We start from the raw sequence: 25,293 nt of genomic DNA, 5'->3' as shown, positions 1-25,293 counted from the left end.
CACTCCAAGTCGCAACCAACCCTTTATCTTTTGACTCCTTGATCTTTTCCTTCATGAGGTAGTTTGGACACTCTATCCTCATATGACCAAAACCTTTGCACTCATGGCATTGGATGAGGGGTTTCTCATTCTTGCTCTTCCTAAAGGATTTAGATTTCCTAGGATGTTTGCCCTTATCCTTTTTCCTAAACTGAAGAAGCTTGATAATCTCATCAGTTATGAAAGTTAGATCCTCATCCTCATCCTCATCTTCATCTTCATCTTCATCTTCATCTTCACTTTCATCTTCATCTTCAAAGTCCTCAATCTCTTCCTCTATATCCTTAAGAGCCAAGTTTTTACTCTTTTCACCTTTTCCCATTGAGCCTAATCCCATCTCATAGGTTTGAAGGTTCCCTACAAGCTCAGTCAAAGGAATTTGATCAATGTCCTTTGCTTCGTCAATGACAGTGATCTTGGCATGGAATTTTTCAGGTAAGGACCTAAGGATTTTCCTAACAATTTTGGATTCTGCAATACATTCTCCAAGGTTGAAGGCAGAATTCACAATATCCTTAAGTTTAGCATAGAACTCATCAAAGGTCTCATCCTCCTCCATCCTTATTTCTTCAAAATTACTAGTGAGTCTTTGAAGCTTCACAGTCTTTACTGCCTTGGTACCTTCATAAGTGGTCTCAAGAATGGTCCATGCTTCCTTGGCAACTTCTGTGGATGATATTTTCTTGAATTCTTCATTGGTCACCCCACAAAATAAAGCATTCAAGGCTCTACTGATGAAATTTACCGCTATGATTGTTGCATCATCCCAATCCACCAGCGTTTCCTTTGGCTTAATCCAGCCAACTTCAACAGCTTTCCATACCTGTTCACCTAGAGCCTGCAAAAAGACTTTCATACGAACTTTTTAGTACGTATAATTAGTGCCATCAAAATAAAGGAGGAATCAAAAGAGATTGTCCATGATCCATGACAACAGGGGTCAAGGATCACACTCAGGAAATTAATCCAATCAGAGTGTACCTGCTCTGATACAACTTATTGGGAAATTTAGACCCCGGTTGATAGAATTAACAAGTTTTAAACTCAAGTTGCTATTTAGATTTATTATGAATAAAACTTGTTAAAACAAACAAACATCAATATCATGTCAAAATCATGCAGCGGAAAAATAAATAAGACAAGATATGATAACCTAGGAAAACCAATGAAACAAACTAGTTTCACAGTAAAAAACCTAGGGGGAAACCTTCCCGAAAAGCAATTCACTATAGAAAAGAGAAGTTTCAGATTTAGTACAAAACCTTTGTCCCTAGACTCTACAATCCCTGTAGGTAAACTTACAACAAAAACCTTCTACCGCTTCAGAACCTCTGAACTTTTCAATATATGAACACCACCCTTTGATGCACGAATCCCAGTAAGTGACTAACTCCTTTACACAAATCCCAGTACGTGACTCACTCAATAACTTGAGGAAGAAGAATATTGGCTACAAAGTTCTTCACTTCATCAACAATGAAAATCAAGAAGCACTTGGTTACAAAACCCTAAGGCGTAAAGATGCAGTAACTTTTTTCAGAGAGAATAAGGTCTTGGTCACCTTTTGCATATGTTCTCTTATGTTCTCTTATATTCTCTTATGTGACGGCCTTTAAAATAAGCCTTATATAGGTCTAGGGTTGTGAGAAAAGAAATCCTAAACAAATACATAAGCATGAGCCGAAAATCAGATCTGAAAAACTAAATTCGTAAAGCTCGACAGATAAGGTGTCGAGCAGGTGTCGAGGAACATCTCGATCGATCCACCAAGTGTCGAGAAGCTATCGAGGAGACAGAAGATTTCTCGATCAATCGACCAGCTATTGAGAAGGTGTCGAGATTGCGATAAGAAACACCTTAAGATGCTCGATAGATAGCCTAGCTGTCGATAGGTGTCGAGAAGCTATCGAGCTTTAAAAACTCAACACTTCTTCACTTGTTTCTTGGATAGACTTGATGACTTCAACATTTGATCTTGAAACCTTTTTTCTTGTAGTATTAAACCTCATCCTAGATCTACCCAAATACAATTAAAGTCCATTTTGTCAAAGGATTAGCCAATAACATAAAATCATGACATATGTTCTGAACATGTGAACCACATATGTCCTAACATTGACCTCGCGACTTGACTGAGTCGCAAGTTTGAGTCGTGAGCTAACTGCCTTGTTAGACTAGAAGTTTTGTCCTGTAGTGCTCCAGCTGGCGTGACTCTTCAGCTCTTCTGCATGCTTCACACGTGTGCCAGCTTTGGCGACTTGCCAGCCGTGAGCCAGTCATGAGATCTAGTCGCAAGGCCCTGCTGAGTGCACACTCTTGAGCTTTTTCTTCACACTCTCTCACACACTACCCTTATATGATTCCCACCTAAATACAGGGTTTCTAAATGCTGAATTACAAGCAAATTTGGTACGGAATAAAGCCAACAAGGTGGTTGATTAAATTCAACCTTACACTATGTGTGCCAGGTTTTGGTGGGATGTGGAGACAAAAAGAAGATTCATTGGAAGAGTGGGATTCTTTGATTTTGCCCAAGAAGGAAGGAGGGATGGGTTTTAGGGATATAAGGAGTTTCGTTCTGGCTATGTTGGCTAAACAAGGATGGAGATTATTGCAGGACCAAGGATCACTTCTCTACAAGTGCTTTAAAGCAAAGTACTTCCCAAGATGTAGCATTCTGGAAGCATTTGACAACCCAAACAGCTCGTATGTCTAGAAAAGCTTAATTCCAGGTCAACAAATTCTAAAGAAGGGATGTTGCTGGAGAGTAGGAAATGGTTCTTCCATACGGGTGATACACGATAAGTGGATTCCAAACCATCCTTCAAATAAGGTGCTTATACCACTAAATGAAGTGGAGTGGGAATGAAGAGTCTCGGACTTAATTGATTGGAGTAATTACCAGTGGGATAAGGAGTTGGTAGCCACGGTTTTCCACAGGTTTGATGTAGATGCCATTTTGAGAATTCCACAAAGTCACAGGTATGTTTCAGATGTGTTGCTGTGGCTGCATAATAAGAACGGAAGGTACTCTGTTAAGTCGGGTTACCATATTACAAGATTACTATTGAAGGAAGCGGGCTGTAAGGGTGAGAGCTCAACTTCAGTGTCAAATAGCCACGTCTGGGATAAGATATGGAAGCTATAGGTGCAAAAAAAAAATAAAGGTCTTCGGATGGCGAGCTTGTCAGAATATATTGCCAACTCGTGCAAATCTGGCTCGGCGTAGAATTATCGAGGATGATAGCTGTCCTATACGTCTGAGGCATTCGGAGTCTGTGATTCATGCACTGTGGGAGTGTGGAATGGCTCAAGATGTGTTGGGCTGGGTGTTCAATCCAATTACAAAAAAGCTTGAGTGGCCAACATGACATTATGCAGCTATTTGCGGACTTGATGCACAAGCTCTTCGTGGATGATCTTGAATTTTTCTAGGTCCAATGTTGGCTGATATGGAATCAACGAAATTCCTCTTGCATGGTAGTAATTTAAAGGAACCTTCTCGGCTTAATGCAAGAGCTAGGGACTACATTGAAGAAGTTAATGCAGCACAATCCCACTTGGCAGTCCCAGAGCCAATGACGATTGGGTTGATGAATTCATGGTAGGCCTCTAATGGTTTGATTTACAAGCTCAACTCTGATGGCGCAGTCTTTGCAGACATGGCAGCCTTCAGATTTAGGTTGGTGAATCGGAATGATAAAGGTCAGGTCATGGTAGCGCTTTTGTCTAAGGGTCCTACAATAACAGACAGCGAGGAGGCGGAGGTATTGGCGAGCAGGAAAGCTTTAGAGTTTGCAATTGAAGCTGGTTTCTCTGACTTGGTGATTGCAGGTGATAGCACAACAGTAATGAAGGCCATCCACTCGCCACAATGTAATATGTCTCGCCTAGGTAATGTTTATAAGGATATTCAGTGGTTGTTAAGGGGACTGGGGCATGGGGAGATAAGCTATGTTCGCCGGAATGCGAATTTAGTTGCACACTCTTTGGCCCGTTATGCTAGGCAGGTAGATGAGGATATTGTATGGTTGTAAGAGTCATCTCCTCCAGCATTGGAGGCACTGTATTTGAATTCTCTTTCTATTCATGAATGAATGAAGTTTGAGTTTGTTTTTTTTTTTAAAAAAAGTATTCTTTGGCTTTAAAATGTTTGGATATATTTAGCTTGGTTCTTCTAAGAAACTACTTTTGCTTTGCTATTCACCAAGACATTGATTATTAGATAAAATCATGGGATTGAAATAAATCAAGAAATTGATTGTTAGATGAAATTATGGTATTGAAGTAATCAATTCAACATTACGATTAATATGTGTATGTAATTTTGAATGCTCGAAAATGTGTGAAAACACAAGAGCTATTTAGACCCCCAAATTAAAGTTACGGCTCAATTGATTTTACTCTAACTTAATACTAAGTGCGGAATAGAGTAAATGTGAGCGGATAAACAAACAAGCTACTCTAACCCATAAACATTATAACACAGTAGTAAAATGAAAGGTAAAAGAGTAGGGAAGAATAATGCAAACACAAGATAACACGTCGATGTGTTATCGAAGAGGAAATCGAAGAACTCGGCGAAAAACCTCTATGTCGCTCTCCAAGCAGTAATCGATTCATTAGACAATCAGTTGGGATATATGGGTTAGTAAGAGACCCTCCAAGCCTAATCTACTCGATGTACTCTCTCCAAGCTCCTACTCTAACAAGACTTCTCGAAACCGTGTCTTGTCTAACTTTCCGGATCTCACAACAAGCACCATGTTGCATCTGCCGTCCTTGGCTTTTTCCAATACTTCCTAGCAGCACCAAAACCCCACTTGATACTCTGAAAGGGTGTGGTAAGTTTTTGGGCTATCAACCTCTCAATGATATGGAAATGGAGAGGTAGGAGTTGAGGAAAATCCACAAGCAATTGTGTAGAGGATTGTGGGTATAACAATCTTTAACTCTCAAGGTTTGTGGTTAGGGTTTTCTCTCTGAAGTACTCAACTTTTGTGGGTAAGATGGGTAAATATAGTGTGGGTATAGAAAGTGTGTATTAGATAGCACAGTCTGGCAAAACAGAATGTTTCGTGAATGTCTCGCGGGAAGGCCTTACTCGCGAGCTACTCGCGAAATACAACTGTCTCCATCTGTCCTGACTCTTCGCATTCCAGTCATGTGCAGGGCACATGCATTATTTAGCGGGATGCTTAGTTGCGAGCTACTCATGAAAACTTTTTTGTCTTCAATTGCTTGTGTCTTCACACTCTCTCTCTTTATCACACGACCCTTATAATTAAATCCCACAATAAATACAGGGTATAAAAGATTGAATAAAATTACAATCAAATTTGGTACGGAATAAAAGCCAACAAAACACATAGTTGTAAATTACAACTTTACAAATTTCATTTATAAAAATGGTGGTGGTATCATTTATATGTCTGTGGAGGAAGATCATACTTCCAACTCCACAAGTGCCAGTGGTAGCGGATAGTGGTACATACCAAGTTTCGTCTTTCATCTTTGCTTTAGTTTTGTTGGGGGTACGGGTCAAAATTCCAGTAAACTATAACAGTAAAACATGAGGTGCCAAGGATGAGCAATTAATTGATAGTTAATTACAATCTAAAGAAACACAAATTAAACTAAGTTAAGGACCTTTATCACGCATTTATCTGTTAAGAAACAGAAATTTCCAGTCTTACAACACCTTACTTAACTTAGATTTTTTTTTTTAATGGGACTAACTAATTAGTTGATAGAAAGCTTTAACATCAATTAATTTTATGGCAATTTCGTCTTACTTCGCCTTTTGAACCTTCTTTAACATCAAGCTTACTCAATTTTCACCATTGCCTGTTGGAAATCAAAGAAGAACCCGGCTTGGTTGAATGCATAGCCATTCACATATCTTTTAGTTTCTGCAGATGCATACAGTGTTTGATCTGTAGAAAGCACCCCGGCTTTCCTTTGCAATGCATTATAGTAAAGATTATCGAAAGTATTTCTTGTTGGGTCAAAGGGTTGCTCTGCAGTATCACCACCACTGCATGTTTTGAACAATGTCTTTGCAAAGCCTGAATCTAAATCTGGATCAGTGCCATGCATCAATCGTTTCTTATATGATGCGCACCTTGCCATTCCCAGCGTATGTGCCCCTGCATACCAAGATCACAAAATTTTGATAGCACGCACATTTCAAATGAGTTTGCACAATATATATATATATATATATATAGAGAGAGAGAGAGAGAGCGATGGGTTTAAGTTACACTTGGTGGATATATATATATATATATTTTTTTTTTTTTTCTAGAGGAACAAGAAACTTGTAAGTTGTAACATGTTCCTAATATTAATTACACTAATCTTGGTGCGAGTGACACGAAATTTGTAACATAATCATATAGAATCAATCATTTTGAAAACTTGTAACATATTTACCCGAAAGAGCCACCATTTCTTGGGCACTAAAACCAAGCTGCCCAAACATGTTAATGAGCTGAGAGGCGTTGAAGAAGGGTGCAGGAAGGTTGATTATGTTTTCTATTTTAGACCTCTTACCATCCATTCTTCCATTAGGTATGTCATAAAGAGGACCCCCGGCCTTTAAAATCAATAAGACCATTACAAATTGATCTCAATCATTATAATGAAAATGACACCAAAAAAAAAAAAAAAGGTGAAAAATAATTCACTTTAAATTAATATTTGGTTACCCAAAATACTGCTCTGGTAGCCATTGCAAGAATATCAGCACATGAGACTACGCCTGGGCATACATTTTCAAGCTGCTCTTTTGCTTTATCAATAACTTCAAATCCCCGCAAACTCAAATTTCCGAGGGAGTCTTTCTCTGCTATATTTTGCTTTGTTGAATCAATGGGAACCGACCTGTCACATCCCTACTTAACCAACAAAACAGGAAATTCTAAGACCAAGAAAGTATAACCAAATCTTTTCATCAACAAAGAAAATAACCAAGCCTTTAAAGACAGTCATACGAGAGAAAGAGAGAGAGAGTACCTATATGAAACAATCATGGAAATGCATTCTAACAAGGCTGGCTGCTAGCTTAGGATCAGCTTCCAAAGCTTGGATAACTGCCGTCTTCACAATTAGTTCAGCTGATGGGCACCTGAGCAGATAATATTCCATGCTCAAACCATCTACTCCAAAACTAAAACCATTCACAATCGTCTTCGTTAGAAAAATTACACCAAGAAATTTGCCAATAACCACCTCATCTAAACTCAGAGATCTCATTAGAATGTGTTTGAAGCCTAAATTAATTAGGTAGCTAATATGAGGTCAAGAAAAGGAAAATGTAAATATATTGAGGAGTGTTGGACATCGCACCCACACCCGATGCGCATTGACGTGGAGTGCGGTGGTCGATGCCACTGACCACGTGTTCGTGTTGCGTTGGTTTTTTTTTTTTTCATTTGCAGATTCGCGCTATCTCGCTTTGATTCGGCGCCGAATCGAATCGAATCAGCCAAAACGGGCCGAATTAGGCCAAAATTGACTTTGACTCAGGCCAAAATTCTAGTAAAAATAATAAAAAAAAATTATACAAAAGCAAAACTCACTGTTTTGAACTTTGAAGCAACTTTAAACAAACAAAAACCCTAATCCCTTTCAATTCCTCTCTGCCTCCCTCGTTTTCTCACTCTCCGTCTCCCCTCTCTCACTCCTTAACCCATGACCACTCACTCAGAATCTCTCCTTTGCCTCACTACCCAAGCTCTCTCAATCTCAATCTCTCCTTCTCTCAGTCTCAATTTCTCCATCTCTCGATCTCCATCTTAGTCTTAAGCTCATCTCCATCTTAGTCTTAAGCTCACTGACACTGACCCAAGTCCCCAGCTCACTCAGGTATTTTTCTTTCATTCTCACCCTCTAATATCGATTATACTCTCACATGCTCTATTGCTCATTCTTGCTTTGTTTGTTTCACTGGAAAACCTTCTATAAAGATAGTTTTCCACATTTTCCAGTGTTTGGTAGTGTAAAAAAATATTGGTCAATGGAAAACTATCTTTAGTCAATAGAAAACTCTTATAAAAATGAGGCTTATTTTCTATAGGTTGTTTTCCAAAAAAAAAATTTGGAAAACAATCTCTTTCTCTCTCACACAATGCATAACTCCTATAAATATTATCTTCTTCTGACCTAGGAAAAAATATTTTCTTTTGCTTGTTCAACATTTCTCATAATAAACACTCTTACTTCTTCTCCTCCTTTTATTTTTTCTCTCTTCTCACACTCTCACTATCACCCCCTTTGGCCTCTTCTCTTCTCATATATTTCTCTCTCTATTTCTCTCTCTTCTCTTTTTCTCCCCCTTTCTTCTCCCCTCTATAACACCGTTCTTTAATAAGGTTTTTATTTTTTTTCTTCTCCTCACAGATCAGTCAACCATTCTATAACAATTTTTTGTATATTTATCAAACTATTTGTACTGGATTAGTTTGCCAGTAAAACTATTTGGTGTATGTGGCATTTTGAACTATTTAAAATGGAACTTAAGGTTATATTAGTTATTTTGAATTATGAGAAGTATGGTTTAAATTTATTATGTACGTTACTGTTCATATACATGAGCAAGATGAGTATTTGAGATCATTAAAATTGGATAGCTAAATTTAATTGTATCCGTTGTCAAAATTTTAGTTTGAAAACCAAATTCATTCTTGGTTTATTTATTTATTTATTTATTATTTATATTGATTACATTATGTGGGTTTACACAATACTCATGTTATACATGTTTTAAATTATACAAGAAATGTTATAAAAATTGTAGATACCAAATAACAGAAAACATTCTCAAGCTCATTTTCAAGGTTATTACCAAACACCGGAAAATGAGATAGTTTTCCAGAAAATGCCCTCTGAAAAATGAATAATTTTCCAGAAAATGTTAAGGCCGAAACAAACAGAGCGAGCCATATTTGTCCCTCAATTTGTATCTATTATTTGATTTTTTTAATTTTTTTTTAATTTTTTATATAAGCTGTAATATTAAGACTTGACTTGATCACTTAATTTCTTATATAGTTATTATATATTTGTCAATTTATTTGTAGGTTAAAAAACTTAAATGGAAATTATTAAATTTTCAATGGATGAAGCTACTAGCATAAAACCTTCATCAAATGGTCCTCTTTGATAGTATGTAACTAAATTGGAAAAATCTCCTGGTTCTACTTCTAAATTAGGTGGAAACACACATTTTAAGCGCTACTATTGTGATGGAATTTTTGTGGGATCCTATTCTAGGGTTAATGCTCATTTATCACAAATTAGTGGTAAAGGTTTTAAAGCATGTAAGACTGTGACACCGAGCCATAGATTGGAAATGCAGAGAGTGCATGATTAGGTTAAAAATGATAAGTTAAAGCGAGAACGCAGAAGCTGAATTCCCTTACCCCCACCTTTCCATGGGCTGATTCCTTCATTCCGGAGACAGGAAGGGAGTGGTAGTACAGATTCAGTGGTTGATGGTTATAGGAGGAAGGTGATTGCGAATTCTCCCTTGGAGAGAGCATTCTAGAATAGTGCTAGAACTGAATTGGATAGTAGAATTACTATGATGTTTTATACCAGTGGGCTTCTGTTTCACTTTGCAAGGAACCCAAATTATTGTAATTCTATGCATATGCTGCTACCCATAACATTCCGGGTTATGTTCCTTATGGATACAATACCTTGAGAGCAACACTTCTGCAAAAAGAAAGAGCTAATGTTGAAAGACCTTTGAAACCAATTAAGGACTCTTGGCTTGCAAATGGTGTAAGTATAGTTTTTGAGTTTTTGATGGAGGGTCAGATCCACAAAGGAGGCCTCTTATTAATATTATGGCTGCATCAGATGGAGGTCTAGTGTTTATAAAGGAAATTGATGGGTTAGGTGAGTTCAAAGACAAACATATTATTGCTGAGGTGTTGAAGGATGCTATAAAAAAGATTGGACATGAAAAAGTTGTCCAAATCATCACTGATAATGCTAATGTGATAAAGGTTGCTAAAGCTCTTATTGAAGGTGATTTTCCCAAAATATTTTGGACACCATGTGTTGTCCACACTCTCAATCTAGCTTTGAAGAATATTTGTGCAGTAAAAAACTCTGAAAAGAATGAAGTTACATATGAGGAATGTAGTTGGATTACACATATTGCTGATGATCCATCCTTCATACACGTTTTTTTCATAAACCATTCAATGAGGTTAGCAATGTTTAATGAATTTTTTCCATTAAAACAACTCCAAGTTGCTGATACTAGATTTGATTTGGTTATTGTTATGCTGAAAAGGTTGAAGTTGATAAAAAGATGCATTCAAGCCATGGCTATTAGTGACCAATGGGCTTCTTATAGGGAGGATGATGTTGGAAAAGCACAAGAAGTGAAAGATTTGATTCTAAGTGATCATTGGTGGGATGTTGTTGATTATATCATTGAATTCACAGCACATATTTATGATATCCTATGAGAAGCTGACACATATAAACCTTGTCTTCATCTTGTGTATGAAATGTGGGATTCAATGATAGAGAAGGTGAAGGAAGTAATATATCAGCATGAAGGTTTGGAAGCAAATGAGTATAGCTTATATTTTAATGTGGTGTATGATATATTCATTGATCAATGGACTAAAAATTGTACACCACTACATTGCTTGGCTCATTCCTTAGATCCTAAGCAAGTATTTTCATTTTCTATTTTCCTTAGTTCCCCTTTCTAGTAAAACACACATTTCATCACACACACACACACATATATATATATATATATATATATATATTTTAACTAGGTATTACTCCATTAATGGCTTTCGGAGAATCCAAAATGCATCCCTCCACATCAGGATCATGAAATTTCTATAGAAAGGATCAAAAGTTTGGAGCGATACTTTGAAGATGAAATGAATTAAGGATGGTGAAAGTTGAGTTTGCTATATTTTCAGGAGGGAGGTTTCCTTCACCAGATGCCTTGACAGATAGGTGGGTCTTACAACCTTTGGTTTGGTGGCAATACTATGACTCTTCATTACCAACACTAGGGCCTTTAAACTTCTTGGATAACCGTGTTCATCCTCATGTGCTAAGAGGAATTGGAGCACATACAAATTAATTCATTCCTTAAAAAGAAACAAAATGACTCCTACAAGTGCTGAGGATTTGGTATATGTGCATTCTAATTTTTGACTCTTGTCAATGTGCCATGAGGAGTATGTAAATGCAACAACAAAGATGTGGGATATTGTAGGAGACTCTTGGAATGAGAGTGACATACATGGAGGAGTTGGAATTCTTGAGAATCCTACCCTTACACTTGATGAGCCAAAGTTGGAGGGCATGGTTATTGGGAATGCTAGCACTAGTGTTACTACTAGTGAAAGTGAAGTTCAAAGTGAAGCTATTGATCTTGACAATGAGGATGATGGTTGTATTTGATTGTCTTGAACACTTATCTTTTATTTTGTTTTAGTTTCAAACTTGTGGACTGTATTCTAATTTCCGAATATCATGGAATGTTTTAGTTTCAAATTTGTGGGTTATATTCTAATTTATGAGCATCATGTTTTAATTATTATCTACTATTGCTCTTAAATTGGTATATGTTTCCAATTATATGAAAAAGTATACTTAGCAATATATAGAAAATATAAATAATAATTTTTTTTTTAAATGTATTCCACCGCATCCGTATCCTACTTTTTCAAAAATTGCCAAGTCGCCGCACTGCACCCGCACCCAACCCGCACCCAAATCCGCACCAGTGCTTCATAGGTGTTGGAGTTTGTAGTATATGAAGGGTCGATAGCAAGCAATGTGTATATATAAATGTAAAGAATTGGAAGGAGTTGCCCCCAAAACGTGTATGGAAAAGGAAAAGGTTAAAGATAGTACTGCTTTCTCTTCATGTTCTTCTCCAAATGGTCAATCTAATTATGTTATTGCATGTAGGTCAACACGTTACAACTTTTTTTTTTTTTTTTTTTGAGAAGGACGCATAACAAATTAATATAGTGATTATTAAACCTATGTGAGCCAAATCATTTAAATTCATGAATGCAAGTGTGCAACATTAGGAGTTTGTTTATTGAAAAATAAGACTAACAGAGTCTAAGAATATCATTGGGAGAATATTAAGAGTGTTCACCGTCATGATTACATTTTATATCTCAAGCAAAAAGTTTGCCAACAATAAGGGATTATAATAATTAGTAAAAGAGTGGAACCTAAAAATTAGGAAAAAAAATTTGTATTCATATACTTTGGAGTATGAAGCCGTTCAAAGCCCCTGGTCCCGATGGGCTACATGCTGGCTTTTTCCAAAGGTACTGGAGTATTGTGGGTGAAACTGTATTCAGAGAAGTTAAGGAAATTTTTGCTAATTGTGCTATGCCCCCTCACCTCAATGAAACACTTATCACCCTCATTCCTAAATGTTCAGGAGCTGATTCTGTTGGGTTGTTTAGGCCTATTAGCCTTTGTAACACCATCTACAAGGTGGTCACCAAAATGATTGTTAAGAGGCTTAGACCGCTGCTGCCTAGTCTTATTTCCCCTCTTTAAACTGCCTTTGTTCTTGGCAGACTGGGGGTGGATAATATGATTATTGCTCAGGAAATCATACATACCATGAGTCTTAAGAGGGGTAAAGAAGGTTACATGGCGATTAAGATAGACTTGGAAAAAGCCTATGATAGACTTGAATGGCATTTCATCCGGGATATCCTCCTCCTGTACAAGTTTCCTTGTCAGCTTGTTAAACTTATCATGAGTTGTGTCTCCTCATCTTCCATCTCTGTGCTTTTTAATGGTGGGAAATTAGACCCTTTCTTGCCCTCCCGTGGAATTAGGCAAGGAGACCCTATGTCTCCTTACCTATTTATTTTGTGTATGGAGATGTTGGGTTATCTTATTTCGGAAAAATGTGAGGCAAAGCTTTGGGATCCTGTGAAAGCCTCAAGGAATGGCCCTGCTTTCTCTCATCTATTCTTCGCAGATGATTTGGTTTTATTTGCCAAAGCTGACTTGAAGAACTGTTGCCATGTTAGAGAAGCACTTGACACCTTTTGTGATCTGTCTGGACAGAAAGTTAGCCTTCATAAGTCTAAGGTCTACTTCTTCCCCAATGTTAGCCAAAGTACTAGGGCAGATTTGAGTGAAGTCTTGGGTTTTAGCTCAACTCCTAATTTGGGTAAGTACTTGGGTTTCCCCTTAAAACACTCGGGTTCAACTTCTCGAGATTTTAATTTCATTATTGAAAGAGTCCAGGCGAAGCTTCAAGGTTGGAAAGCAAATATGCTGTCAATGGCAGGAAGGGTTATTTTGTCTCAATCGGTTATTTCGGCTGTCCCTTCATATGTAATGCAAGGTTGTGTCCTGCCTGCCAGGGTACTCAACCACCTTGATAGAACTAATAGAGACTTCTTATGGGGGAGCTAGTGAATCGGGGAAGAAAATGCATATGGTGAGCTGGTCTAAGATTGCTAAGCCTAAGGCTAGAGGTGGTTTGGGCATTCAGGAGACCAAGGGAAGAAACCTTACTCTTGCAGCAAAACTCTACTGGAGAATGACTAGGAGTAGAGGTGCGGGTTGGGCTGAGGTTCTTCATAAGAAATATCAGTGCCAAAGGCAACGTAAGAAAGGAAGGCAATCCCGTGTGTGGGCTGCTGTGGAAAAGGGGAAGGTTATCTGTGATAGAGGAGCAAAATGGACAATTGGAAGCAGTAGTAATCTCAACCTCTAGCATGATAAGTGGCTCAGTGCAGGTACATTGAGATCTTTAGTTGAAGGGCCTCTGGGAAGAGGAGAGGACAAATTGATGGTTAAGGATGCTATCACTAATGATAGCTGGGATTTGCAGATGTTATCCGTTCCGCTAAGTCCAGATATACAAAATGCTATTAAGGCGACCACGCTTAGAAGAGTGTCGGTGAGGGAGGACTAGTTGAGTTGGATTTCGAGCATTAATGGTGAATTTGATTCAAGAAATGCTTACCTGTTGGCTGTTGGAGAAGACCTGAGTGCCAATGATTTTCATGGTAAGTGGGTATGGAAGATCAAGACTCTGCCTAAAATCCAAGTCTTTCTTTGGAAATGCCTTCATAATAGCCTTCGTTCTTCGCCGTCTATGGAATACATCGGTCAGATTTCGCCAAATTTGGCGAGTTTTGGCCAGATCTCCTCATTCCTGACTCGATAGAGACCGATCACCATCCGTCGAAGACTTGACCAATCCAACCAGACTCCTTCACTGATCGGTGGCAGGTTTGGAAAATGTCCACCCAACTTGGTCTAGTTGGTTCAGGGTTGGGCACAAATCCAACCCAGACAAACCCGTGGACACCCTTAGCCATCACATGTTATGTTCTTTGTCTTTTGCAATTAATAATAGAGTAGTGATTTTTAAAATTTTTATGTATCTTGTCTTCAATTACTTCAACCAGCTTTGAGACAAAAATGGTAGAACTTAAATATAGTTTTATTTATTTATTTATTTTTACCGAAACTTATGTATAGTTCTTATGAGTTATTCTCTAATATGTATGTATATAACTAAATATAAGTAGAAAGTTTGTGCGCAAGATTATGCTGTTATACCATATGACGACTTTTTTTAGATTTCTTTCATTTAGCCTTCTACGTCATATTTTAATAATGTCATGTATCACATTTTTTTTTAAGAATTCTTTTATTTAGCATTCCACTCATCTTTCAATAGTGCCATGTGGCACTTTTCTTTTCAAGAGAAACAGGTATTATTCATTTAACCTTCCACTAAATACAAGACTATTAATCATTTGTTGAATTATTTTTAGTATTCTTCTCTACTCAGTAAAAAAATAATAAGATTTCTTTAATGGCATAATATTAATTTATTGTAAGGTGGTTAATGAGGTGTACATCATTTCTAAGTATTAATTTTTAATAGGTACCCACAATAAACAAGACCTATAGTGACGAAACTTTTCATCACAAAATTTCCTTATTTCGTTGCTTAAAACATATGGTGATGAAAAACATATTTCTTCACTAATTTGAATATCTTTAGAGATGAAATATTGATTTTGTCACTATATTTTAAATTTTTATAGTATTCGGTGACAAATTTTGTTTTTCCTCGTTGAATGTTATTATTTAGAAATGAAATTGTTTTTTCTCGTAAGATTTCATTACTATAGTCCAAAGTTTGTTGTAATGGTTGGTGCACTAATTATTAATATAATAAAGGAATTTACATAGTTCTTTTTCTGTTTTTTCTTTTTTGCTTACAATAAGTTAGGAGGGATGATTTAAATTTGTCTTTTCCTAGGCAATATCACTTAGACAGAAGGATCTTGGTAATTTATATAAATATTTTTCTAATATTTCTATTTTTTTAACAAAATTTTTGATTTGTAATATGTAATAATACTTCCAATATTAAAAAATATATGAAAAATAATTATACAGTTGAGTTAGTTAAAATAAGTAAATATTTGTAATTTCATTCAAACAATAAGTTCTTATATGTTAATAATTAATTCTCAAATATATACCATACTTATACATGAACTATAAAAATAATGTTTTACAAAATATATCAATATGAAATTATAATGTACTTGTGCAACATTTTATGGGTGTCCATTTATTTCTTTTTCATTTATTATTTTTTGGTAATTAATTTAGACGTGTTTCAAGAATTTTATTGTTGTTCCTTAATTTTAAAACCTAAAATAAATATATTATATATGTCCAAAATATTTATAATATACCTAAAAATATTAATTAATTGTCATAACCTAAACATGTCATACCCTAGTTTTCCAAGAAGAATCGTAACCCATACTCGTATTTAAATCATATCCGTACCCATGTCAGTATCCATGGGACTAAGAAGATCATACTTCATTCCAACCCCACAAGTGCCATTGATAGTGGTACCGAGTTTCATTGTCTTTCATCTTTGCTTAGTAAATTCCAGTAAACTAAAACATGAGCTGCGAAGGATAAGCAATTGTTACAATCTAAAAGGAACACAAAGCTTTCATCCAACAATAAAAAAAGGGAACGCAAAGCACACTAAGGTACGGACCATTTTATTAATTTGCTAACATAATTTTGCAATTACACCCTAAAGACAAAGGCTTAATTTACTTAATAGAAACTTTATTATCAATTAATTTTATGACAATTTTGTCGTACTTCGCCTTTTGAACGTTCTTTAACATCAAGCAAACTCATTTTCAGCATTGCCCGTTGGAAATCAAAGAAGAACATGGCTTGGTTGAATGCATAACCGTTCACAATTCTGTTAGTTTGTGGGGATGCATACAATGTTTGATCTGAAGTAAGCACTCCGTTTTTTCCTTGCAATGCATTAAAGTAAAGGTTATCGAAATTATTTCTTGTGGCATCAAAGGGTTGCTCTGCATTATCACCAGCACTGCATGTTTTGGACAATGTCTTTGCAAAATCTGAATCTAAATTTGGATCCACGCTACTCAATCGGCTCTTAAATGATGAGCACCTTGCCACTCCTAGTGTATGTGCCCCTGCAAACCAAGACTACAAATAAAATTAGATAACAAGCAGCTTTCACGTGAGTGTGCACACTAATTTTGTATATAGGAACAAGAAACTTGTAAGTTGTAACATGTTCCTAATAATAATTACACTAATCTTGGCGTGAGAGACAAGAAACATGTAACATAATCACATAGAATTAATCATTTTCAAAAGTATGTAGTTAGTAACACGTTTACCCGAAAGGGCCACCATTTCTTGGGCACTAAAACCATGCTGCCCAAACATGTTAATCAGCTGAGAGGCGTTGAAGAAGGGTGCAGGAAGGTTGATTGTGTCTTCTATTTTAGACCTCTTACCATCCTTTCTTCCCTTAGGTATGTCATAAACTGGACCCCCGGCCTTTAAAATCAATAACACCATAACAATTAGATCTCAATCATTAAATGAAGATGAAAAAATTAAAATGATAAAAAAGTGACAAAAAAAAATATTCATCATTTTAGCAGAACTTTAATGAAGTCAACTATGAGTAGTGGAAAAAAAAAAGTTGGTTCATGTGAAAGTGTTCTTCCTCAACTTAACATATTGTTTACCCCCAAAAAACATAGGCTTAAGTTACTGATTCCAATCCGATAAAGCTTATCTTCTTTTTTGGTTCACCATTCACGGTTAACCACTTCAACAAATCGTGGCAAAATCTGTTGCAAAGTGTGTGGTGCAAAAGTTGTAGCAAAAGTGTGTAGTCATACACAGAAGAACTGTTAATATTTGGTTACCCAGAATACTGCATCTCTAGCAGCCATTGCTAGTATATCAGCACATGAGACTACTCCCGGGCACTGTTTTTCAAGCTCCTCTTTTGCTTTATCAATAACTTCATATCCTCGCAAGCTCAAATTTGCAGGGGAGTCTTTTTCTGCTGTGTTTTGCTTTGTTGAATCAATGAGAACCGACCCATCACATCCCTACTTAATCGAACAAAATAAGAAATTCTAAGATCAAGAAGCCATAACCTAATCTTTCAATCCGAGTTGAAAATAACCATGCCTAGGAAAACAATCATGTGAGAGAGAGAGAGAGAGAGAGAGAGTACCTCTATGAAACAATCATGGAAATGCATTCTAACAAGGCCGGCAGCTAGTGTAGGATCGGCTTGCAAGGCTCTGGTAACTGTATTCCTCACAATTTGTTCAGCAAATGGGCAACTAATCAAATAATATTGCATGCTCAAACCATCTGCTACTCTAAAAACATTCACTATCAACTCTATTACTAAAATTACACCAAAGAATTTGCGAATAACCATCTTAACAAAACTTAGAGATCTTTTTAGAATATGTTTAAAACGTAAATAAGGTAGCTAAAACAAAAGAACTGAGGAATATGAGGCTAAGAAAAGGAAAAATCTTGATATAGTGGGGAGGAATGGAGTTTGTAGTATATGAAGGGTGGAGAGCAAGCAATCTATATATAAATGCAAATGATTGGAATGAGTTGCCTAAAAAAAACATTATGGAAATGAAAAAGTTGAAGTTAGTGGCTTCTTGTGTGTATCATGTTCTCTGCCAATTTTTGTTGTTTTGTTTTTTTTATACAAGATAAAAATTCTGCTTTAACATAATTTAAGTGTATATGTGTGTAAAGCTTCTTCCTAGAGATTTGAACCCCAACCTTTATTCCTCATATTCTATAAGTACTTATACTTATAAAGTGACCATTATGCTAAAGGTGCGAGGTGGTAATGATCAATCCAATTAACCTTATTGCATGCACCTTGCAAATAGCTTAGGTCAGCACGTAACAAATTAATTCATAATTAGTGATTATCAAATCTGTATGAGCCGAATCATTCATTCAAATTCATGCACGTTGCAGTACTAAGTATTTTTCAAAAGTTTACATGAGGAAAATTAAGAAATTTTAATGAAAAGAACACTTTTGACTAGTGGACATATCAGAACTTGTCACGAGACTTAAGAGTGTTCACTGTTATGACCACATTGTATAAAGAATTATATCTCAAGCAAAGTTTCCCGACATTAGTTGAAAAAGTAAAAAATAAAAGATGTGCTCCATTAGCTTGATGAGAAAATGATGACGCAAAGGATTCCACTCGGCTTTTCTGGTAAGTGGCTTAATAAATGAACGCTACTAGTGGAGTTTTGTTCTTGAAATCTTTACTCTCGAGGATTTATAGGATTCAAGATTTCTCCACTATTTTCAATCAAATTATAAAATATTTCTCTACTATTTACCTAAAAATAATGGCAAAAAATCTAAAAGCAAGACAAAATTTGACTATAAATTTGGGTGTAGCTTAAACTTACAACTCTACTTAATATATTTTTATTGGATATGAATTTTGACAAATCCACAAATGGATTATATATATATAATATTTTTCATACTTACAAAATTTCTAGAATATAAAAAATTAATAGTTATATCATCAATCAAATGTTTAAATTTCAAGTTTTGCAATATAAGATTATTCATAAAAAATAAGTTAATGGATCAAATAATAAATAACATTTGATTTTCATGAAGTTTAACAAGTGTAATAAGAACATAAAATGCATACAATTTAACGATTAAATTTTCAAAATATGTAGTCATGCTTTTTTTTTTTTTTTTTTCTTCTATCATGTGGCTTACCCTGCTAATATTAGAAGGATGTGTAAATGATTTAATTTATCTTTTTATAACAGCATAGTTTTTGGGATCATTAAGTGGTTATAAGTTTAAACATTATCTATGTTTGACCTCTTTTTTAAAAAGTTAAAAATCTCATTAGTTAGATTTCAATTATTAAAAGAAATTTGAGCCATATGAGAAGAAAAAGAAAAAGAAAATATTAATGTTTAAATAATTAAATTTTTCTTCTTCTCCTTCTTTTCTAACATATATTCAACTTTTGAGATTTGTCTAGAGTGTTGTTGGTGCATTGGCACCTCCACAAGTAGAAAGCAACTTTTAAGAACAAAACAACAAATACATATTAATGTGGGTTTGCCATTTCGTTGTTGCAACCGTTCCAATGATCACAACGTATGTGAGTTAATTTGGCCAGATTAAGTTAGGGATGATCGGTGGAATTTTTTTCTCCTTCTTTTCTGGAGGTTCATGGTACTGTGGGTTGGTTTGTAGACATGGAATAACTTAGGTGCTCTTCTTAAATGGTTCCGAGTACGGAGACATGGTATTTATTTCTCTCACATTTATAGTATGAGCCACTTATAAAATTCATGGTGTAATCTATCATAAATATGAGAATGAGCACCACATGAGATATTTGGAGAGTACTTAATAATTTTCCTTGATGATGCACGACAATCATCAGTAAGTTAATGGCTCCTGATCACACTGATGTGTACCTGAAGAATAAGAAAACAAGAACCAAACAAAAGGCATTGGTGGGATACTGGCCAAAGACCCTCTGAAAGTTAAGTCAGTGAATGAGAAATCTTTAAAAACTCTATAGTGAGAGAGTTAGAGATTTTCTGTGTACCTAGGAAAGGAGGAGGATTGGTGCTTATATAGCGGTGGAGAGGAGACCTAGATCTTGAGAATACAGGGATTTTCCTTATAGGGAGAAGGCAGAGTTAATGCTATCAAGATCTTGGGGATACTCTCCATTTTAGGAAGGTGAAAATCGCGTAGTAGGGTCTTTGTGCATGGTGCGCAAGATGTTTCCATATATGAATATATGTGTAGACCATGTAATGCCATGTAGGACCTGTCGGTATGCTTCTCCGTCAGTAGGGGTCATCTGTTGGTCTAGTAGGGGGACGTACCTGTCAGCTTCATTTGGACCCATCTATGTAATTGTCAGCATTCTTGTTGGTGTAGGGTGTGGGGTACTAGACGATTCCTAATGAAACCGACATCTTCTTTAGGGCCGACAGTTCTTTGAGGCCATCGGCTTTATTGTTGACATGATACCCTTTTTTTTATGGAATCTATTGTTTAAGGATCCCAATTTTATTACAAAAATACCCTTATCAGCTGCTTTCTACTCCATGGTCCTTGCCGGCTATGCCCGAAGGGTCTTGGAATAATAAGGGTTTTTATGGGTATTGATTGCTCTATTGAAAAGTGTGTCATTAATGGAGTAGGTAGTCTTTGCAATGAATGCTAAATGACACATGACACTTGTCAATTGGCCTTGTTTCTAATCAGAAGCATCACTTCGTATACTGCACTCTTTCGTCCTATAAATAGTTCATCTTCCTTAATTTTCTCCTTTTATTTTATTTTCATCTTTGGAGCACTGGAATTCTAAGCCCTTCTATCATTGCTTCCATGTCCATCTTCATCTGTTGTTTTAACCATCAAGCAACCGTTGACCCCTTACATAAGTTTTCTTTTCTCTTCCTTAGTTGTTGTTTTTCTGGTTGGTCGTCGCTTTTTAGAGACCCATCACACAAATAGGTTCATAGAATACATCCGTCACTTGTCGGTGAATAGATGTCAGGTGATAGAGAAGCAACAAGTGAATAGTCGTTGTCAGTCCATGAGGGTGCGGGCTACGATGAAATCTATCCATCGAGGCATGAGCTCACAGAGGATTTGACTTGGTCCCCAAAAAGGGAGCTGTCTTCCCATTCTCCTACTGATGAGGAAGAGGAGGAGTACGAAGGGGATGAGGAGGAAGGAGAAAAGGAGGATGAGGATGAGGAAGAGCAAAAGGGTGTGGGTGAAGAAGAAGGCGATAGTGACAAGGGAGGAGATCATGGGGAAGGTGACAGGGTCGTCGGCTAGGTAGACGGTGGTGGTCACAAACCCATCATCCTTTCCTTAATATGGATAGTGAATGATTTCTATTTGACCATGTCCTCGAAGTTTTTCAACACTCTTCGTAACCATTACCAGATTCCTGAACACATCTACCTACGATTGCCAAGGAAGTTTGAGAAGTGTTATTCTGGTAGGACAGCAGACGTTGGTATGTATGATCCTATGTTTACTGTTGGATTGAGGTTGCCATTGACGGAGCTACACGGTCAGCTTGCTAACTATTTAGGCCCATCTGTCAGCCAACTTGCTCTAAATACGTGGATGATCTTTATTGGGGCCAAGGTGATATGGGGCCAGTTGAGTGGTGGCAACTGTCGCCTTACTCTCGACGAGTTCTTCTATTGCTACAAGTCTCAGCAGATATACTTGTCGAACGACATCTATCACTTCTTGGCAAGGAAGCCGTTGTTTAGGTTGGTGTCAAACTTGCCTGACTCCAATAGCAATTGGAAGAATAAGTATTTCTTTGTCCAGGGGACGGACTGCGTATGTAAATCTAAGGAGTGGGGTAGCATGCTTGACGGGTTTAATAACACTTGGGGAGTTTTAAGGGAGTCTGGTGAGTCATCGGCATTTGTTATCCTTTTATCCCGTTAGTTTTGATTATGTAACTGACCTACTACTTTTTTATTTTCAGCTTAAGCTTGTCCGGAAATAAGCGAAAAGTAGGAGAGTTTCCTCAGGCGAGTTTAAGCAATTTCGCTTGAGCAGAGAAAGTGGAAGGATCTAGTCACACTTTCTGTGGTGGTCCAGAGCCGACTGTCGAAGCTCAACGATTAGAAGCTTTCTCTCGTCAATGTCATTTTTTTTTTTTTTTTGTCCGTCCACTTATCTTTTTAACTGTCCATTCTAGTTCATCCATTTTCCTTATTTGTTTTGTTATTGTTTTTTAGAGATGGATGCTGGCAGGCAAAGGGCCATGGTGAGGAAGTCTACTACTACTCGCCTTAAGCAGCAAGGGGAGGCATTGGCGTCTGCCTCTAAAGCAACGCTCCCTTTTAAAGTGGCTCCTAAGAGCAAGGGCTTGGGAAAGGATGACCGTCCTACCAAGAAGGTGATGGGTCAATTTGATGGAGCAGTCCAAGAGGAGCAACCGCAGAAATCTCTTCCACCTTTCTATCATAGGGCTGGCAAGGGCCTCATGTCGGCCCATGGTCCCGTCGTTTCTAGCCCCTTCTAGAGGCTGGTGAGCCATAAGGAGTACGTCATTGAAATGGTCAACTAGATCATCAAGGGCAAAGACTTGGACAAATGCGGTGAGCACGCCATTGAGGACTTGAAAGCTTCTGGCCTCTTCAACCTAGCGAGGGTAAGTATCAGTCCAGTTTACTTTCCTTTTTTTTCTTTTTCTTTTTTTCCTTTTTTTCCCATTATAATCGTCATCTTTTTGTAGGCAATTGTGAGGAAGAAGGCCCCTTAGGATAGGTGTGAGGCCAAGGAGGAGGTGGTTTGTTGGTAGTGGAAATGTTTAGAACACGAAGCGAAGCAGCTAAAGCAATATAAGGAAGCTTCTCGTATTCTCAAAGTGGAACTATCAGGGAAGATTGCTTTGCTGGAGCAAGAGACCCGTTGTCGTGAGGAGTTGGCCAAGGCAAACACCAACTTGACAATGGAGTTGGCTGCCCTCTACAAGCAAATGGAGTGAGCCAAGACCCCGGAACTCTAGTCGTACTATGATGAGTGCAATGGCTTCTATGGTAACAACTTCGATGATTTCCTCTAGCAGGTGGCTACTGTCTACCCTGACTTAGACCTATCTCAGGTGGTCATCAATGATACTATCCTGCTAGCTCTTAGGGGTGCTGACACTGTCATGGATGAAGCTAGCAGCTTCGTCCACACGATCGAGGAGGAGGTGAAGGAGCCTAATGCTGAGGTCATTGACTAGCATGCTCCTGAGGGCCAAACCATTCCTAACAGCCTGACCAGTCCTTAGGGTTCATCTGCCCTTAAAGGCCTGTCTGCTACTAAAGACCAGCCTCCTTTCGACGTTCCTCAGACCTAGTTTTATCTTTTTTATTGCTACCTTGATGTTTTTTGTAAAACTAATCTTGAGACAATGATGGGCCCTATTTTGGGCTTTATGTACAAACGCTTATCCTCGTTGAGTTTATATTTATTGCTCTTTTATCCGTTACTTTCACTTATTGCTTATTGCTTTCGCTTTGTATGTCTATTGTAATTGTGGATATGCCCCCTATCCATTGTAAAGACTTGACTATGCCTGTGTGTTTGCTTACTCATTGGTATTATATATTTATTACATCCATCCACTCGGTGGTAGTACCGTGCGTTCCTTAGGACATAGAATAATTTAGGCCTATAGGTAGGACTTAGTAATTTTTTTGGACCTAAGCACCGTTGGTGTCCTTAGGGACCCCTTCACCCCAAGGTAGGTTTTGATAAATTTCAAAAATTAGGGTATCTATCAGTGTCTTTGATGACCCATCCATTCTGTTAGAAGGACTTAGTGATTTTTGTGGCCAGGTGCCCATCAATACCCTGGGTCAACTGTCCATCTCGTAGGTAGGACTTTGTAATTTTGTGACCAGGTACCCATTGGTATCCTTGGTCATCTGCCCATTCCGTAGGTAAGACTTAGTAACTTTGTGATCAAGTACCCATTGGCATCCTTGTTCATCCATCCATTCTATAGGTGGGATTTAGTAATTTTGTGACTAAGTGCTCGTCGGTATCCTTGGTCATCCGTCCATTCTGTAGGTAAGATTTAGTAATTTTATGAATATGTACCCGTCAGTATCATTGGTCATCCGTCCATCTCGTAGGTAGGACTCCGTAATTTTTTGTAACTGGGTGCCTGTCGGTATCCTTGGTCATCCAGCCATCCAGTAGGTAGGACTTAGTAATTTTTGTGACTAGGTGAGTGTTAGTATCCTTAGTCATCCGTCCATCTCATAGGACTTAGTATATTTTGTGGAAAATCTCTTAAAGGGTAGATCTTTAAAAAATACGAATGATGTAGAAAAACGTAAATAATGTGTCTGATAATTCTCAAGAGTTTTATTTCAATAATCAAAAAACTTAATATCCTACTTTAACAACATAAAGAAAAGAACAACAATAACATAGTTTGTAGTCGTCTACTACTGGTAGTATCTTCATAGGTGCTCGGCGTTCCATGGGTGGTGGAGTCTTTTTCTGTCGAGGGTCTCCAAGTGGTAGGTCCCATTTCTATGGCAATCAACAATCCCATAAGGTCCTTCCCAGTTAGGGCCTAAATTGCCTTGCTCGGGGTCTTTGGTAGCTATTGTCACCTTCCTCAAGATTAGGTCCCTGATCTGAAAGTGCTGAGGTTTGACCTTGGTATTGTAGTGCTTTGCCATTAGGTCTTGATAACGTATGATCCGTTGCTTCGCCATCGCCCCAACTTCATCTAAAAGGTCCAACTGTAGGCACATTCCTTCTTCATTCCTTTTTTTTTTTGTCATGGTGGGCCACCCTGTAGCTGGTTAATCCAACTTATGTTGAGATGACGACTTCTTTCCCAAATGCAAGGCAGAAGGGTGTTTCACATGTAGGCGTGCGAGCTGTTGTCTGATATGCCCATAACACACTTGGCAGTTCGTTAGGCCATACCCCTTTTACCCCCTCGAGCCAAGTCTTGATCATCTTGAGCAAGGATTGGTTTGTAACCTTAACTTGACCATTGGCTTGTGGGTGGGCAGGTGATGAATAGTGGTTTTTTATTCCCAATTGTTGGTAGAAGTCCCTGAATGCATTGTTGTCAAATTGTTTTCCTTGTCTGAGACGAAAACTCTGGGGATGCCAAAGCGGCAATGAATGTTCTTCCAGATGAAGTCTCAGACATTCTTCTCTGTGATAGTGGCCAAGGGTTCTGCCTCGATTCCTACGACAAGGAACTTGAGTTGCCAGATTACTATAGGGAAATGTCCAATTATGTCAAGCCCCTACTAA

The 25,293-nt window shown here is 37.4% G+C and overlaps 1 protein-coding gene and 1 pseudogene across 1 annotated transcript; both read right to left on the bottom strand.

Annotated features, from left to right (window-relative positions):
- Positions 1-5,804: 5,804 nt before the first annotated feature.
- Positions 5,805-7,296, bottom strand: LOC126702724 (peroxidase 47-like; annotated as a pseudogene).
- Positions 7,297-16,098: 8,802 nt separating this feature from the next.
- LOC126702827 (peroxidase 47-like) lies at positions 16,099-18,007 on the bottom strand. The gene is made up of 4 exons (XM_050401685.1): positions 17,654-18,007; positions 17,337-17,525; positions 16,797-16,959; positions 16,099-16,586 (listed from the first exon to the last, which is right to left on the bottom strand). The coding sequence occupies exons 1-4, from the start codon at positions 17,864-17,866 to the stop codon at positions 16,207-16,209; spliced, it is 945 nt and encodes a 314-aa protein (XP_050257642.1). The 5' UTR covers positions 17,867-18,007; the 3' UTR covers positions 16,099-16,206.
- Between the last annotated feature and the right edge of the window lie 7,286 nt (positions 18,008-25,293).

The sequence above is a fragment of the Quercus robur genome, chromosome 10 (assembly GCF_932294415.1).
Source record: "Quercus robur chromosome 10, dhQueRobu3.1, whole genome shotgun sequence".
NCBI classification, from domain to species: Eukaryota; Viridiplantae; Streptophyta; class Magnoliopsida; order Fagales; family Fagaceae; genus Quercus; species Quercus robur.
The sequence above is the reverse complement of the archived record's forward strand: the minus strand, read 5'-3'. Positions and strand labels throughout refer to the sequence as shown.

What these genes read in the sequence shown, in the direction of transcription:
- LOC126702827 (XM_050401685.1), bottom strand. Translation starts at nt 17,866, where the DNA reads ATGGTTATTCGCAAATTCTTTGGTGTAATTTTAGTAATAGAGTTGATA. An exon ending in TCCATGATTGTTTCATAGAG is followed by an intron (nt 17,526 to 17,653) that starts GTACTCTCTCTC and finishes TCGATTAAGTAG; the next exon opens with GGATGTGATGGGTCGGTTCT. An exon ending in AGAAATGGTGGCCCTTTCGG is followed by an intron (nt 16,587 to 16,796) that starts GTAAACGTGTTA and finishes CTTGGTTTGCAG; the next exon opens with GGGCACATACACTAGGAGTG.